Source organism: Oratosquilla oratoria, chromosome 13 (genome assembly GCF_046742065.1).
Source record: "Oratosquilla oratoria isolate Oo_2021 chromosome 13, ASM4674206v1, whole genome shotgun sequence".
NCBI classification, from domain to species: Eukaryota; Metazoa; Arthropoda; class Malacostraca; order Stomatopoda; family Squillidae; genus Oratosquilla; species Oratosquilla oratoria.
In genome coordinates, this window is record NC_134789.1 from 37,343,421 (window position 1) to 37,359,030 (window position 15,610).

The window sequence follows — 15,610 nt, forward strand, 5'->3', positions numbered from 1 at the left end:
GTCCCATCTGGGGAGATCTATCGGACCCCTAGGGACCTCAGGAGTACCTCCAGGGACACCAAGGGTACCCCTACGGACCTCCGGACCCCAAGTGGAAAACCCATGTCCAAAAGCATTTAGTCTCCTGGTTCCGTCCAATGCCTGGCGATTTAACGAAGAGAAACTTCTCTGTGATCTCGTGGTGGGAGAGGAAAGTGATCCTCGGGCAAGAAAAACTTGACGAGAGAGAGCTATAGATGCTTGGAGTGCAACTTGAGAGCGTTGGAGTGGGACTTCTTGAAGGGCGAAGTGAGGAGGAGGGAGAGAGAGGGGGAGTGGAGGACCATTGTGCGCTCAAGAGAAACTCACTTATCTTTTTATTCTTATTCAGTTCTATTCTTTATGAGTAGTTATTTTCGATTGTGGGAAGCACGTTTATTCAAACAGTCTATATTTGTCTCGAGGCTCTACGTCCCGGAAGAGATGTACCAGTAGATCTTTACGGGAAGAAACGTTAGGCTTCTGTCTAGATCGATTGCAGCTTAGTCTAGATCTACGTCACCGGCACGTAGCGTAATATGAAAATGATGTGACCAGTCTCAGGTGTTTCCCTCGACTGAATAAAATCACCTGGCGGCAATCAGGAAAAGAATTAGAAGTATGAGTATTGAGGATGGATCAATACAGGTACCGTACTAAATATTTTCGATGGAAGTTGAGAGAGAAGGAGGCCGGTGGGTAGACGCAGAAAGAGATGGAGGGAAGGAGTGAGGGGAGCATTTGAAACAAGAGGATTAACAATAGAGTGTGTGAGGAGAGGAACTTGACGAAGATCGTACCTGGTGAAGAAGTTTTCGTGGGGCACCACAACTGACAGAGCATTGGACCCGTCTTGTGTATGGAAATGTGATAAAGTAGTGAACTGCAGTGTAAGGACGCTTAGCTGAAGTAATCGATTTTCTCTTAGGATCCCAAGTTTATTTATTTTTTCTTTCTTATCTAAACGTCTGATAAATCTCTCTCCATACACCACAAAAGTATTTTGTTGGGAGGTCTATGTTCGTGAGGTCCTGTCTCTTTACCTTCAGTTGCCAAACTTTACTTTAATTCTATTAATTTCATCTATCTAGATTGTTTCTTCTTTTAGATTATTCCGCGTATTAATGCAGTCTTTTTTATATATACAGTATTCTTTCGTCCCATAATAAAAGATATTCTTTTGCAAAATTGGTCACAGCTTTCATATATCTAAATACAACAATTATGCCGTCTCTATATTATCTTTATTCGTTTATTCGTCCATTTATTTATTCATGTATCTACTCATATTGTTATTCATTTGTTTAACCTGTTTCTTTGTTTATTCATGTTTTTATTCGTTTATCTATTTACTTTGTGAATTCTTTGTTATTCATTTTTTTTGCTAATCCGTTTACTATGGATGTATTCAGTTATCTATTCATCTATGTATCAATGTCATTACCAAACTAATTACTTACCTATTGGTATACTTACAAAGTTACTTATCCATTTATTCATTTGTTTGTTTGTTTATTCACTTATCTATTTGTCTACTCATTTATATATACCGAATCAATTTTCACCTATTTACTTGTCATTTTTATTTAGTTATCCATTCCTCTATTTGTTTACCTGTTTGTGTCCTCTTTGATCCCTTTTTTCTTTTTCAATCTCTATCCGAGGTCTTTATGAAGGTAAAGGTCAGTTGCTGGTTTGTTGTCCCTTCGCAAATCCATTGTAAACCAACGCTCGGTCGCCGCTAGAGATGCGAGCGTGTCCGGGAATAGAAATGAGCCCATTGTGTGCTAAACGAGCAGTGTGGATATGTATGCGTCTCTACGAGTGTATCAGTCTTTGCCACTTGTCGGTTTGAGTTCCTCAAGAATTTCTGGATTAATTGTATTTCTAGTTGAGCATTTATTCATTTATCTTATCTTATTGATATTATATATTTTCCATGAGGTGAGTAGGAGAGAGGGAATAGAGAGGGAGCTGACAGATGGGGTTGATGAAAGATTATTGGGATGGTTTGGGCACATGGAAAGAATGAATGAAGAAAGGTTAGCAAAAAAAAGTGTAGAGGGCAGAGGTGGAAGGAGTGAACTTGAAGGGACGACCAAAATTGAGATGGATGGGGGTGCAAGGAGCATTGATCAAGAGGGGAATGTCTGTTGAGCAAGGAATGGAGAAGGCAGGGAATAGGCGTGAGTGGAGAATGGTTGTGTATGTATGGATGATATTTTGATGCAGACCGAAGGGATTTTTATTTATTTGTTTATTTATTTATTTATTTATCTATTTATTTATTTATCTATTTATTTTTCTATTTTTAGGGGACGAGAATGGAAGATCACTGTGTAAATGAAGCGACTGGTCCTACTGCGGATGTGCTGTGCCTCGCTGCATTGTCTCAGGCCTGGGCACTGGACAGGATACAGGGATGACCTTTCATCCAGGAGGAGCTAAGATGGGAGGGAATATGATGGGTGGTGGATGGGTGTGGAATGAGTAGGAGTGGGTGCGTGCCTTGTCTGGCTACCCCCCTTATATGGTGGGAAGAGGCCCTTGGTATATAGATAGATAGATTTAGTTGTTTTTCTTTTTTATACACTAAACTATTTTAGTTCGTCTACAGTCTGAGATCTTATACTATCTACTTTGGTGTGGAACTCCACTGAGCGAACTGAATATGATGATTATTATTATTATTATCATTATTATTATTATTATTATTATTATTATTATTATTATTATTATTATTACTATTATTATTATTGTCATTATTATTATTATTATTATTATTGTCATTATTATTATCATTATTGTTATCATTATTATTATTATTATTATCATTATTTATTATTATTATCATTATTATTATTATTATTATCATTATTATTATTATTATTATTATTATTATTATTATTATTATTATTGTTATTATTATAATTTATCTATCTATTATTTTTTATCTATTTGAAACTGGACACGCACTTTGCATGGTAATAATTCGACATCACCATTTTTCTTCCAGTATAATTATACCCAGCGTCCTTCCTTACCGTTGGGCACTTTTCTTTTTACTTTGCCTGTCGTCAGGGTAATTTATTAAACTAGACGTCATCCCCAAGGAAACCGGTAGAGGAGGGATATGGACCTAATCAGTTACAGAAATAAATGAGTATTGAAATAGGTTCACAACAAGGAGTGTGTTCTTCATATACATATCTCCTAGTGGCAGCTAGTATAAACGCAAAAAAACCGAGAGGTTCGAAATATCAACATTTTTCTATTTGAATAAAAAAATATATATAGCATCTAGAAGGGATAGTAAGATTGCAAAACGTAGCATAAATATTGAAGTATATAAAAGACGGAGGAATTTCAATTTAGTCGATGAATTCGGATGCGTCGTTGTCGACTACAAATTATCTCTAAAGATGGCGTTTGAGAACGCGACGAAAATTTAAAGTTTGTAAGATTCACTCGAAGGAACGCCTAAGCATCATGAAGTTCTGCCTGTCTGTTGGTTATTTTTATTTGCACGTTTTCTTTTCTTTTCTTTTTTCGTCTGTGTATTTTTATTTTATATTTTTCTTCCATTTCCGACCCCTTAATGCCAACAATTTGCAACACAATTGTATTGAGTGTCCCACGGTAGCACCTTTGATACCTTATCGACAATCAATTCTTGGTGTTTCTAAATATTTGTTTGGAGGTGATCATTTGGAAGTAACCCTTTTGCAACACCTGCACTTTGGCGGTCGTTAGTTATGGTTCGAAAGTGTCTTAAGTGTCACTAACAACTTGTAAATGGTTATCGTTTTTGTACTAGAATAGTTTAGGTCCACCAGCTGCTACTGCCCTCCTACCCTCTAACAAACAGATGATATTAGAAACTCCCTGTTTCCCTACTCGCCACCGTAGCAATGCTGAGATGGCTCCAAGTCTGTCCATTCAGCACTACGAGAACTTTCTTCCTCTTCCACATACGTACAGATGCAGTGGACTTCTGGCAAGACGGTACGAGTACACTGTAGTGAGTGCCCGCCTCAGACCCGGCAACTGCACAGTGTGGCAGATGGACGTGCCCAGTCATGGGGGCTGCGAATCGCCCCTTGTGCTAACATTTAGCTGAACTACTGTCTTGAATGTCCTGCGGTACCATACATCAACAAGTAGTTCTTAATATTTGTAAATATTTGCCTGGATGCGATAATTTGGATGGAATTCTTTTGTTAACACCCTCACTTTGGCTGGTGTTAAACTGTTCTTACTCGTAATTAATTCCGTCAGTTTATAAGTTGAGAGTTTCCTGTGTGTCATTAGTAGTCTATAAACAGGTACATTTTTGTACTATGACCATCCTTGAGCATAATAATTTGACCAAAATAAATCCACTTCCGACTTCATTGTGAACCCAAAGGTATCTGTCGACATCAGTTGTAATCATTGTTGTAGTATTTCCTCCCGAGCCATAAACCTCTTCAATACGGTATCGGTCCCCTCGCTTTAACACTATCGCATGGTCTTAACCAACTTATAATTCCTGAAAATATGTAACCGTGTTGAAGAACTCGATGGAAATTTTATTTTTTACGATGACAATTGAATAAAAATCATTTGGGCGTCAGTCAGAACAAATTCCTCAGCATGTTCAGGAATGTCGTTTCATTATGGTGGAAACAACAATTCACAAGACTACTCGAGATTGGCAAAGAAAGATTTCATCAAAGGTAACTTAATCAAGAAAATATCTGAAATATTAAGAAAGCAGACTTCTTGTGTAGAGAGAAGTAGAGAAAGGGAGGGAGGGGAGAAGGCGCAAAAAGAAGTATAAATCTAGATATTGTATGCAATGGATCTCCCGAATGCCACGCCGCGTCAGGCTGTGGAGGAGAGACGATCACGCCTGATGCATTTAGATTGTTTTTATTCACTTAGGCAATGCGTCGTAATGTTTCACACACACACACACACACACTGTTTTAATTCTAAAAGTTTCTTGTTTTTTCCGTTTCCTTGTTTCTCTATTTCGATTTTTCCTTGTTTTCTTTTGGTCCTGCGTTCTTTTTTTTCTGCGATATTTTGTTTTTGTTTCTGTTTCTTTGATGCTTTGTTTGATCAGTTTCATAGCTTCTTTTTCTTGATTTCTTTGTTGTTTCTCTGTCTTTTTTGTTTATTTCCTTGTTTCGTAATTATTGTATTATTTTTCTTTTTCTTTTTCTTTTCGTTTTTAATATTTATGATTTGTTTCTTTGTTACTTTGCAGCATGTCGGTGAAATGGATAAAACCATCGACAAGAAACTCTGAAGATGAATAATTAGGTCAAGGTCAAAGTCATCAAAGACATAAACAACCGATGTTTGAAATTCCTAAAAACAATCTCTGTTCTCTTTAAACGAACACCAAATTTACATATTTCCTATTCTTCAATCATGATTTTATACATCACAATAGTAGTAAATTATTAGTTAGGCCTTGATTTACTTTCAATATCATGAGTATAAACTTGTAGAGGTCTTCATTCAATAGGTCACTAATAGAATGTTATTATGTTTACTGATAGTATACTAACGGCAGTGTACAAGAACTCAAACGTGGTATATGACAAGTTTTTGTTTATATACCTATTTATTTGATTAATTTATTTATTTATCTACCTGACATACTTTTATTTATCTGTTTATTTGTTATTTGATTATTAAGCTTTGTAGTTATAAGGTCTCTTGTTGAATTTTGTTTCCATTGTACTCCAATGTCAACCTCAGAGGACGTGACTCTGGTATGTCCGTAGAGTGTGGATGAGGGTGGTGGTTGGGTAGAGGTTTGGTTGGCCTAGTCTCCCTTTCCGGCGCGCTCTCTACTTTACCAGCAAGCACGCACGCCGTGGGCATTGTTGAACCAGACTTACAATAAAAACATTCTGCGTTCGAGTTAATAACATTCGGCGCGGAAGTCATAATGTTATTCTTTCCAGATTATCTCTCATTAGATCGGCTTGTGATCTAGATAGAAGGTTTATTTGAAAAATATTCATTAATTCTGTGAGTGTGAGCATAAAGAAAGTTATAAACAGCTCATCCGCCCTTGCCCTATCACCAAATCTTGGGGCGAGCCCGTTTTCTCTCCGATGCCCAGACGGACCCGCCTCTCCGAGATGAATCATGCAGGGACGACATTGAATTTAACTTCGGTCACACTTGGTATAAATACAATTTAAATCAGGACTTACTGCGTCATCAAGCTTTTGAAAATAGAAATGATGGAGTATGATAACAATATAATGTTCAAATTGTTTATTTTTAACATTGAATATCTCTCGTTTTCATTATTCGTGTGACTCAAATGATGAAGTTGCCAGGCAGTCACGAGACGTTGCATTTCGTTCAAACTCGCACGTATCATTTGGGGATAAATTTAGAGCGAATATGCGGAAAAGACTTAACAGTATACCTTGGAGATGCAGAAAAATCCTTGAAACGAATAGAATAATTTGATGGTCACCAGAATTGAATTACAATACCCCTGGAGCAATTGAGGTTTTTATTACTAGCCAAATAGAATTTTTTGCTAGCCAGGATTAACAGAAAACGACACCCACGGGCAGTCCTATTTCAGCTGGGAGGCATACAATATTTTCGAACTGTACTGTAGGTCTCTACACGTATATCTCCTCGCCATATGGCCCTACCCGAACCAACCAAATTGAAAGTCAAAAGTTTGAACCAATCAGAAACCACAAACAGCTTGCTCTCCAATCCGTTATGTGAACTGGATTCAATAACTTTGATATTTTATCCAAACATTTTCACTGGAATAGAAATATATACATGCTGTATGTATGTGTGTGTAATATCTGATACGCCTGTGAACTAAGAAGAGTACAATATACAAGTGAATGTGATAGCATGACAAGTGAATGTAGAGGTGATACACAACACATACAAACACACACACACACACACACACACACACACACACACATATATATATATATATATATATATATATATACACATATATATATATGTATATATATATATGTATATATGCTAATAAGAACACGGGTACGTGTGTTCACTTATGCAAAGTAGACCACTTGGAAAAAGAAACTAACGAAGCAGAGCGCTTTCGTATATTACATCTTCAGTGCAACAAGTCACTTGTTGCACTGAAGATGTAATATACGAAAGCGCTCTGCTTCGTTAGTTTCTTTTTCCAAGTGGTCTACTTTGCATATATATATATATATATATATATATATATATATATATATGTGTGTGTGTGTGTGTGTGTGTGTGTGTGTGTGTGTGTGTGTGTGTGTGTATAATATATATATATATAAAGTATATATACACATATATATATTACATATCACACACACACACACACACACACATATATATATATATATATATATATATATATATGTTAACATCTCTATACTCAACGAGCTGACCATCTCCCTTCGATGCCTAGCGTGCACACGCGCGCACGCACGCATATGCTCAAACGAACATTTAGCTTGTAGAGTACTACAATTGGAGTTGGTGGTGAAAGAAACTTGGGCGGAGTTCTTCGCTTTAATCTTCCAAGTTTAGTTCTGGCTACAATATACACGGCAAGCTCCAAGGAAAACTCGGAGGGTTGCCAGAAACATATTCTATATACATATTAACAAAGGTTACAAATCATGGAATAAGGAGGCTGTTGCCACACCAGTTATAAGGGAAATTTGGGAGGCTGGTCGCGTCGGTTGAGGCGCCGGCCGGTGGCATGCAGGTGGCTGACCCAAGATGCAGGAAGACCATTCTCCAAAGTAGAGGGCTTACCTGAGATGCTGAGAATCTATTGTTCGTCAAACGGGTGTTGTCAAGAAAAGTCGGTGAACTTGGTCACTGAACATTGAATGTCTCAAGGGAGATTCTCACCGCTGTCGAGACTACCACGTTGTAGCATATATGTGCGTGCGCGCGTGTGCACGTTAGGCATCGAAGTGAGATGGGCAGCTACGTTGAATGTATATATATATATATGTGTGTGTGTGTGTGTGTTTATCTAGTTGTATTTTACGGGACGAGAGCTATGCTCGTAGTGACCCGCTTTTGTATCTCTCCGCATCCAGTTTGTTCTTAAAATCTTGTTAGTTTTGGCACTCACTGTTTCCCCGTTTAGTTTGTTCCAGACATCAATCACTCTGGGTGGAAAGCTATTCTTTTTTCAAAATGTGTGTGTGTGTCATAACCATTACTGACATACAATAACATTTTTTATTCCAAAATTTATCTAACTTTCTCAGCTGTGGTGTTCTGATAATGTCAGTTTTCAAATTCACAGACTTTAATCAGATAGTAACAAAACAGGACATTGTAAATAACACTTTGATATATTTCCTCGGTGACACTCATTCGGTGCAACATGTAAAAAGCATAGGAATACATATAATAGACTATATTATCGCTGGCCTAAATAATATGATAAATGATGTAGGAGTTTGTGAAAACACACACAGTGAAGAAAACAGGCCTAAGGTATAAAAAGTCGGTTTAGACGCATGCACAAGTACTATGTAATAATGGAAGTAGGGGGTGGGACGCAATGGGACGGCGTCAAATTTCTTTTAATTAAGTCCAATTTCTATAAATAAGAAGTCAGAGATGTTCATTAGCTATCCATCGTCAAGTGCCCAGTAATTAGAAATGACTTGTTTATTTTCTATAATCATCATATATTTTGCTCAGCTCTTATAAACAATACATGAATTATCACAAAAGTTTACGATTATTTGGCATCTGTGACGTCCTCAGAATGGTACGAAATCACAATGGAAATTAGTTTACATGCTTTTTCTTGTGTTATCCTCGGCAATTGTAATTGTTATTTCGAACTATGTGTTCTTCTCTTCATCTGCACTTTATGTATATTAATTCATTGCCAACTAAAATCATTATTATTATTATCATTAATCATTATTGTTATTATTATTATTATTATCATTATTATTATTATTATTATTATTATTATTATTATTATTATTATCATCATCATCAATAATCATCATCATCATCATCATCAATAATCATCATCATCATCATCATCAGGCTGTCGACGTCACTGATGGTAAACTTCTGGGGATTCGTTGGCAAAATGGCAACCCCCCCCCCCCATGCCCACCCACCCCATCCCCGTCGATTTGTGTTGTGAATCAGTATAGAAATCTCGTCTTCCTCCTATGGGCTGGTGCAAAGCCGAACAGAAGTATATGCCAGCTCCTGGGGCCAAACAAAAAACCTGGTCACCAACACACAAATCAGCAACTCAGCTAAGCGGACCACAGTTCACCTGTAAGTAGACGAAACTACGGCCACCATACATCACTAGACAGCAAAAGATGTGAAAGCAGTCTTCTTGATAACACTGGGTGTCGTCATATCATATTCCCTAAATGTCTCTCTTAAGCTAAATTAATATCTTAGCTGTATCCTTGAAATCAATTATACACAACCTTACGCACGATCAAACACATAGTTACATATTGTTTTGCACTGACAGTATACATATATGACCTACACATCAGTCAGTTGGAGAACCTCTGGCCAGAAGTTAAGAGGGCGGTTAATTTCCTCCGTGACTTTGACGTCATCGATCACTGACCCTGCAGGACCAACATCATAAGGACATGCATGCAGACAGCCCACAAGGTAGTCTAGGCCCCAGGATAATCTCGATAAAAAATGAACAAGAGAAATAAATTAATAAATATGTAAACAAATGGATGCATAGATGAAAAAACAAGGTAGTCCACGGTAATATCGATAAAAAATAAACAAGATAATAGATAGATAAGTAAATAGATAAATGAGTAGATGAATATACAAATAAATAAGTAAATCAATAAGTAAACAATAAACAAAAAGATAAGAAAATAAATTAATAAAAAATAATCAATAAAACCAAATCACATACTCGTCTCCATGACCTCTGGCATTACAACACACACTCGTTCATAATATTTAGTCGTTCAATGGGTGTACGGAATATTTTGGTAAATAGGATAAAAATAATAATCCTAGTGATGTAATGTAAATATTTGGGAAGCGATGCCAAATTATATTATCAACAATTGGGACCTCACGATCTACACGGAACTCACAACACTTATTAATATTATACATACATACATATATATATATGCAGAGTCCACTAGGAAAAGGAAAAACACACGGAGTCCGAGCGCTTTCGTGATATATTCACATTATCTTTCTGTACTCCTTGATAATGTGAATATATCACGAAAGCGCTCGGACTCCGTGTGTTTTTCCTTTTCCTAGTGGACTCTGCATATTTGTGATTCGCGTGTGACTTGTGAAATTTGTGCATACATATATATATATATATATATATATATATATATATATATATATATATATATATATATATATATATATATAATGTATGTATATATACATATATATATATATATACATACATACATTATATATATATATATATATATATATATATGAGGGTGTCGATTTTAGATTTCAAGTGGATTCTCGTGTCTACTGTACCCTTTCAAATCATATTATAACACATTTATGTGTAGATGTAAAACGGCTTCACGTTTAATGATTTAAAGTGATATAAAAAGATCAATTATCAAGCATTGTTCTTTTTGGGTGTGTGAGTGTGATTATTTATGTGCATTTGTATTCCTGGACTCTCCTAAATCCACCATGATATATAGAATAGTGAAGTTATCACATTATTGTGCAACATTCACCCAGACTTACTGGTTATATGATAGGCCGACAAAATGTAATGAAAAAAGGGGTGATTATGGCGTCTAACCTTCCCCCGCCACTCTCGCCTCGCCCTGTCATTTTTAACATCATCATCTCAGACCCATCCATATTGAGTACCGACTGCATAAGTTTTAAGAGGTCGATGTTTTAGGTTCCTCATGATCTGATGTTCATCATGACCAGAGTCACGGATCACTAATATAATTGAAAGCTAATATCCATTAAAAAAAGAATGCCGATCAGTTCAATTTTTGTTATCCCTCCTTGCTGCTATTGTCCTTGAATATATATTTTACTGATACTAAGATTCCGTCTCTTTGGCGCGATATTGTCCCCAAACAATGTTCTGTTTGTCACATACACAATGCAAATACTTCACGGATCTGGGCGTTCCCCCTACTTCCTAAAATACATTTCCATCACTAACAATATCTGACCTGAAAAAAAGCTTATTTGAGTGGACTACGGCAAGATATATAGCCAATGGAGTAGGACACACTATTTGACAAAATACTTATGGATCAGATAATGGAAATATTTCAAAACGCAGTTGTTGAGACGTCCGTACCTATATTTGATTTTTAAACAAACCGCCATCGCTGGAGTCGAGACTTTCATGGTAGACCAAACAACTCGAATTCGAATTAAGTGTATTTGATAGAATTCCTCTCTTGAAATGTTATGATAAAGATATTTATCTATATTGTATTCGTTGTTTTGTTTTTTCGTGGTTTTGAGAACTGGAGTACAGGATCATTATGATTTGTTTACATTTTCATTGAAGCCGTGCCCCCATTGATAGTGACAGATCTTAGAGGTGGAGGGGAGGACGTAACAATATTTCTCGTCACAATGAGCATAGATCTAGGCAAGAACAAGGATTCAATCCTGAAGGCTTACAACGATGTTCTCAGTGACAAGACGGCTACAGATTGGTACGTAATATTCATCAAAATATAGAGAGGAAGCGATGAAATATTAAAACTTCCTCCACGGCAGCGGCCTATGGTGTGTGGAGGCTTTCTCTATCTTAGATCACAACAACCGAGGGAGTACTCGAGATGAAAATGGCTTAACAACTTCCGCACGATACTGAATGAACCTAATTAAATGTTTTTCTTGTGCCCCAATATTTTCGTTTTATTGTTGTAATATAGAGAATATGATAGAGTGAAAACATGAATTAACGTTTGTCATCTTAGTGGATTATTGTTTGTATAAAACGTTCAGTGCATAATGCATAAACGGAATGCAGAAGAGTAGTCGTCAAAATTTCCATCTGACATCATAAATGCGAGGGGTTAGACACACGGTACATCATGAACGAGTTTGTTAAGTTGCAAATTTCCTGAAATTTTGTGTTAACAATGGTACAGTAAACTTGTGTAGTAAATGAAAGAGATGCCTTCCAGTTTTTACTGCTAATTGTTTTTGCAGATCACTTCTGTTGTGTCGCCCTTACAAATTATGTTAGATATGAGTAGGTCAGTTTGATTCTGTTTGCTGTCATGGCAGTATTGATCATGAAAATGAGTTGTTTAGCACTGAGTTGTTTTTAATTAATCACTGACATTAGATATAATTGACAGCTCAAAAGTGCACAGTAGTTGATATTTATATTTGGATGGAAATGAGTTTCATCCTTGTTATTCTCGTGAGAGATCTTAGGTTTTCTGAGAAAATTATGTTGAGTAAGAAATTAGGAAAGTAACAGTAAATGTTTGGATAATACAGATCACTAACTTCCAAAAACAAATGTATTTGCCTAATCATATTCACCTGATTGTAGTATACAAGAAAGGAGCAATGCTCATTTGGGTCCCGTCTGTTGTTCTCTAATTGTTTAACTTACCTAGACTTGGATTCATGTACAGTCCTTTGTATTTAGATTTGGTCTCTTGTATTGTTTAAGTTTGGGGTGTATCACATGTAAATTATTTGTTTCAGCTTGGGCTATATCACATCTAAATTATTATGAGTTTGTTTGGATAGAATTGAATTATCTCAATAATGTTTTCATAACAAAAGAAATTTGGCCTAGTTTAGTAGCAGAAGGATGGGAAGGAAATTGTGCTTGTGGATTGAGTGTCTGTCTAGGATTTCTGTACCTATCTAAACAAATACCTAAATAACTGGAGTTTTTAGTATGGAAGTTGATACATCACATGCTTGACTATAAGCTTGCCACATATCCAATCCCTCATAGAGGTGGAAAGAACAAGGAAGAATGGTAAGATTCAAGAATGGCGCAAACACAAATACTTAACAAGAAACTCATGTTGTCCAGTACCTCCTAACCTTACCCAACCTAAACTAATGTAACCATTCCATAGGGGAAAAAATATATATAGAACTTTCAAATGCAAAAAAAGAAAGAAGTGAAAGATGTGGTTGCACGATACTGGAATAGAACCAGAAGAATAATACTATTGCCTCAAGTTTCACTGACATGGAAACCACAGCCCCACACTGGCTGGCATTGGCACTTGGGCCCACCCATAGGTCTTTAGCAGAGGTGGATGGAGTGAACTGAGGGGGACAACTGAGGATGAGACGGATGAATTTGGTGAAGGGGGGGCTTTGAGCAATTGAGGAGTGTCTGTTGAGAAAGGAAGGGAGAAGGGAAGGGATAGGGGAGAGTGGAGAGTGGCTGTGTATAGATGATATTTTGATGCAGGGGATAGGGGTGAGTGGATAATGGTTGTGTGTGGACAGTACTTTGACACAACCCGAAGGTATTTTTCCCTGTCTTCTCTAGTTTCCGCATGAAGGGACAGAGAAGAGGGGTTGCCGTCTAAGTGAAGTGGCTTTGTTGTGCATGGGCTGTCACCTTCTGCATTGCTTCTGACCCAGGCAGTTGGCAGGAGACAAGGATGACCCTTCATCCAAGAGGAGCTAAGATGAGAGGGAAATAAGGGTGGTGGATGGGAGTAGGTATACGTGGCTTTGACTTGGCTACCTCCCCTATAAGGGGGAAGAATACCTTGATACTGGTATATAGATAGATAGTAATGACAAAAACAGCATGAACTTTGTCGAATAATATATACATCTTATTTCTTTAGAAATTAGATAATATCAATTGTTTTCATTTATTTTGTATTAAAAATAATTTCCATAAAGAATAGATCTCTTAAGATTGAAAAATTAATCAAGTTAAACAGATAGCTGGCCAAAATGAGTAATTTGAAGTAATCATTTTCATAATGTACTACCATGTAACCCAATACTAGGAACAAATGGTGGATGCCTGTAAGATTGTCAAGGGAGGTGACCATTTTCAAACCCCATCTCCCTCACCTTCGTGACTGCAGCCCTGAGAGGCTAACACTCTCTGGACTGGGTTCAATATATCCTTCTGTCAACTTCAACTATATTTCTTACACTGTTGCATGCATGGATATCTGACAACTGGTGATATCTCCCTGCCCCCTAGTACTTTCATCTGGTGACATAGAAACAATCCCATAGCAATATAACACAGACCAGTCCAAAAGTTCTTTCTAGAGAGATATGTGGGAGGTCATGCAGATTGCCAGCTACTATGTAGAGGCAGGATTTCCACTTATTGAAACTTAAAGCAACAGTAATTATATTATTACAGCACTGCTACATGGTCAGGTTGTTGGCAACTAAACCAGCTTCACCCGTCTCACCACAAAGAAGGGTGTGTTGGACGCTCAGGCAGAACAACATTAAGATCACTCAAAGGGCAGATGAACTCCCTATAATTCAGTGGCCGTCCAACCCAGTGCTAAAAAGTGTCAGGTCATCTCAATGGAAACAAAGGTGACAATAATAGAAAAAATTAGATGGTGATGCAAAGATGGTCGATGTGGCACATGCATATAATGATGATGAGGAGTTAATCACCAGAGGTTGGGGAAGGGAGGCTTTTGATGTTGAAGGCACTGGTTGAAAAAATTAGTCTATGAGTGACTGGATCATTTTTGATCAAAGTCTTCAGTACGAGTTGAATTCTCACACACAGCATCAGATGCCTAACTTACAATGTATCACACTACTTGCATTATAAGGTATAATGTCGCTGCTGTACTACTCATTCTCTTTCACTCTGAGTAATAATAAACAGAAATCATGATCAAACCAGTTCACAGAATTTGGGGGGTCTCAACTACAACTACAAAATAGATATAATCAAAGCGCTGACACCGGAAGCATCGTATACCCCCTCGCACCTCATGACACCTATGTAGGCATCATCATATCAAAGAGGGTAATTTATTACTTTATTGTGTTATGTATTACTTTATATGTGTAGTAGCATGTATGTGCATAATACTGTACATTGGTGTGAGCCTGTAAACTGGTAGGGCCCATATCGACCAAAATATCAACTTACAAACAATTCAAGAAACAAACAGCCTTCTGGAATGTATCTTGTTCATAAGTTGGGTAGCCTCTATATATTTAATAAGTTAAAACCATCAAACAGACGGTACAGATCACCTCATCCTGCAATCCCTCTACAGCAGCACAGTATTTCTTCCTTGAGTTGCTTATTGGCCTGCTTGATGGCCATAGCCAGTTAATTGGGATTTATGGGTCTCCTGCAAGAGAGACCTGGAATAAACGACCGACTGATTCATTGCTGTTGATAGTGAAAATATGGTGTGTAACTTCGTTGAAAAATACAGTGATAGAATCTCTCCGTCCATAATTCAACCACATGTCTCTGAGAACCTTAGGGGTTTTGACAGATGACCCCACTGTGTTCACCCACTAGCCTTGATAAAAGCTGAAATATCACTGTCCACCTTAGATGTAACTGGCACAATTT

The 15,610-nt window shown here is 37.1% G+C and overlaps 1 protein-coding gene across 14 annotated transcripts in view; it reads left to right on the forward strand.

The window, feature by feature from the left end:
* Window positions 1–11,599: 11,599 nt before the first annotated feature.
* Window positions 11,600–15,610, forward strand: part of Abp1 (Actin binding protein 1) — a 41,482-nt gene continuing 37,471 nt past the window's right edge. For all 14 annotated transcript variants that reach the window (XR_012967110.1, XR_012967109.1, XM_076197071.1 and 11 more), the window contains exon 1: window positions 11,600–11,744. Coding sequence is in view for 12 of the 14 variants with exons in the window: in XM_076197071.1 (XP_076053186.1) it covers window positions 11,662–11,744 (83 nt within the window). In the remaining 2 variants the exon portion in view is untranslated. The remainder of the gene's footprint in view (window positions 11,745–15,610) is intronic.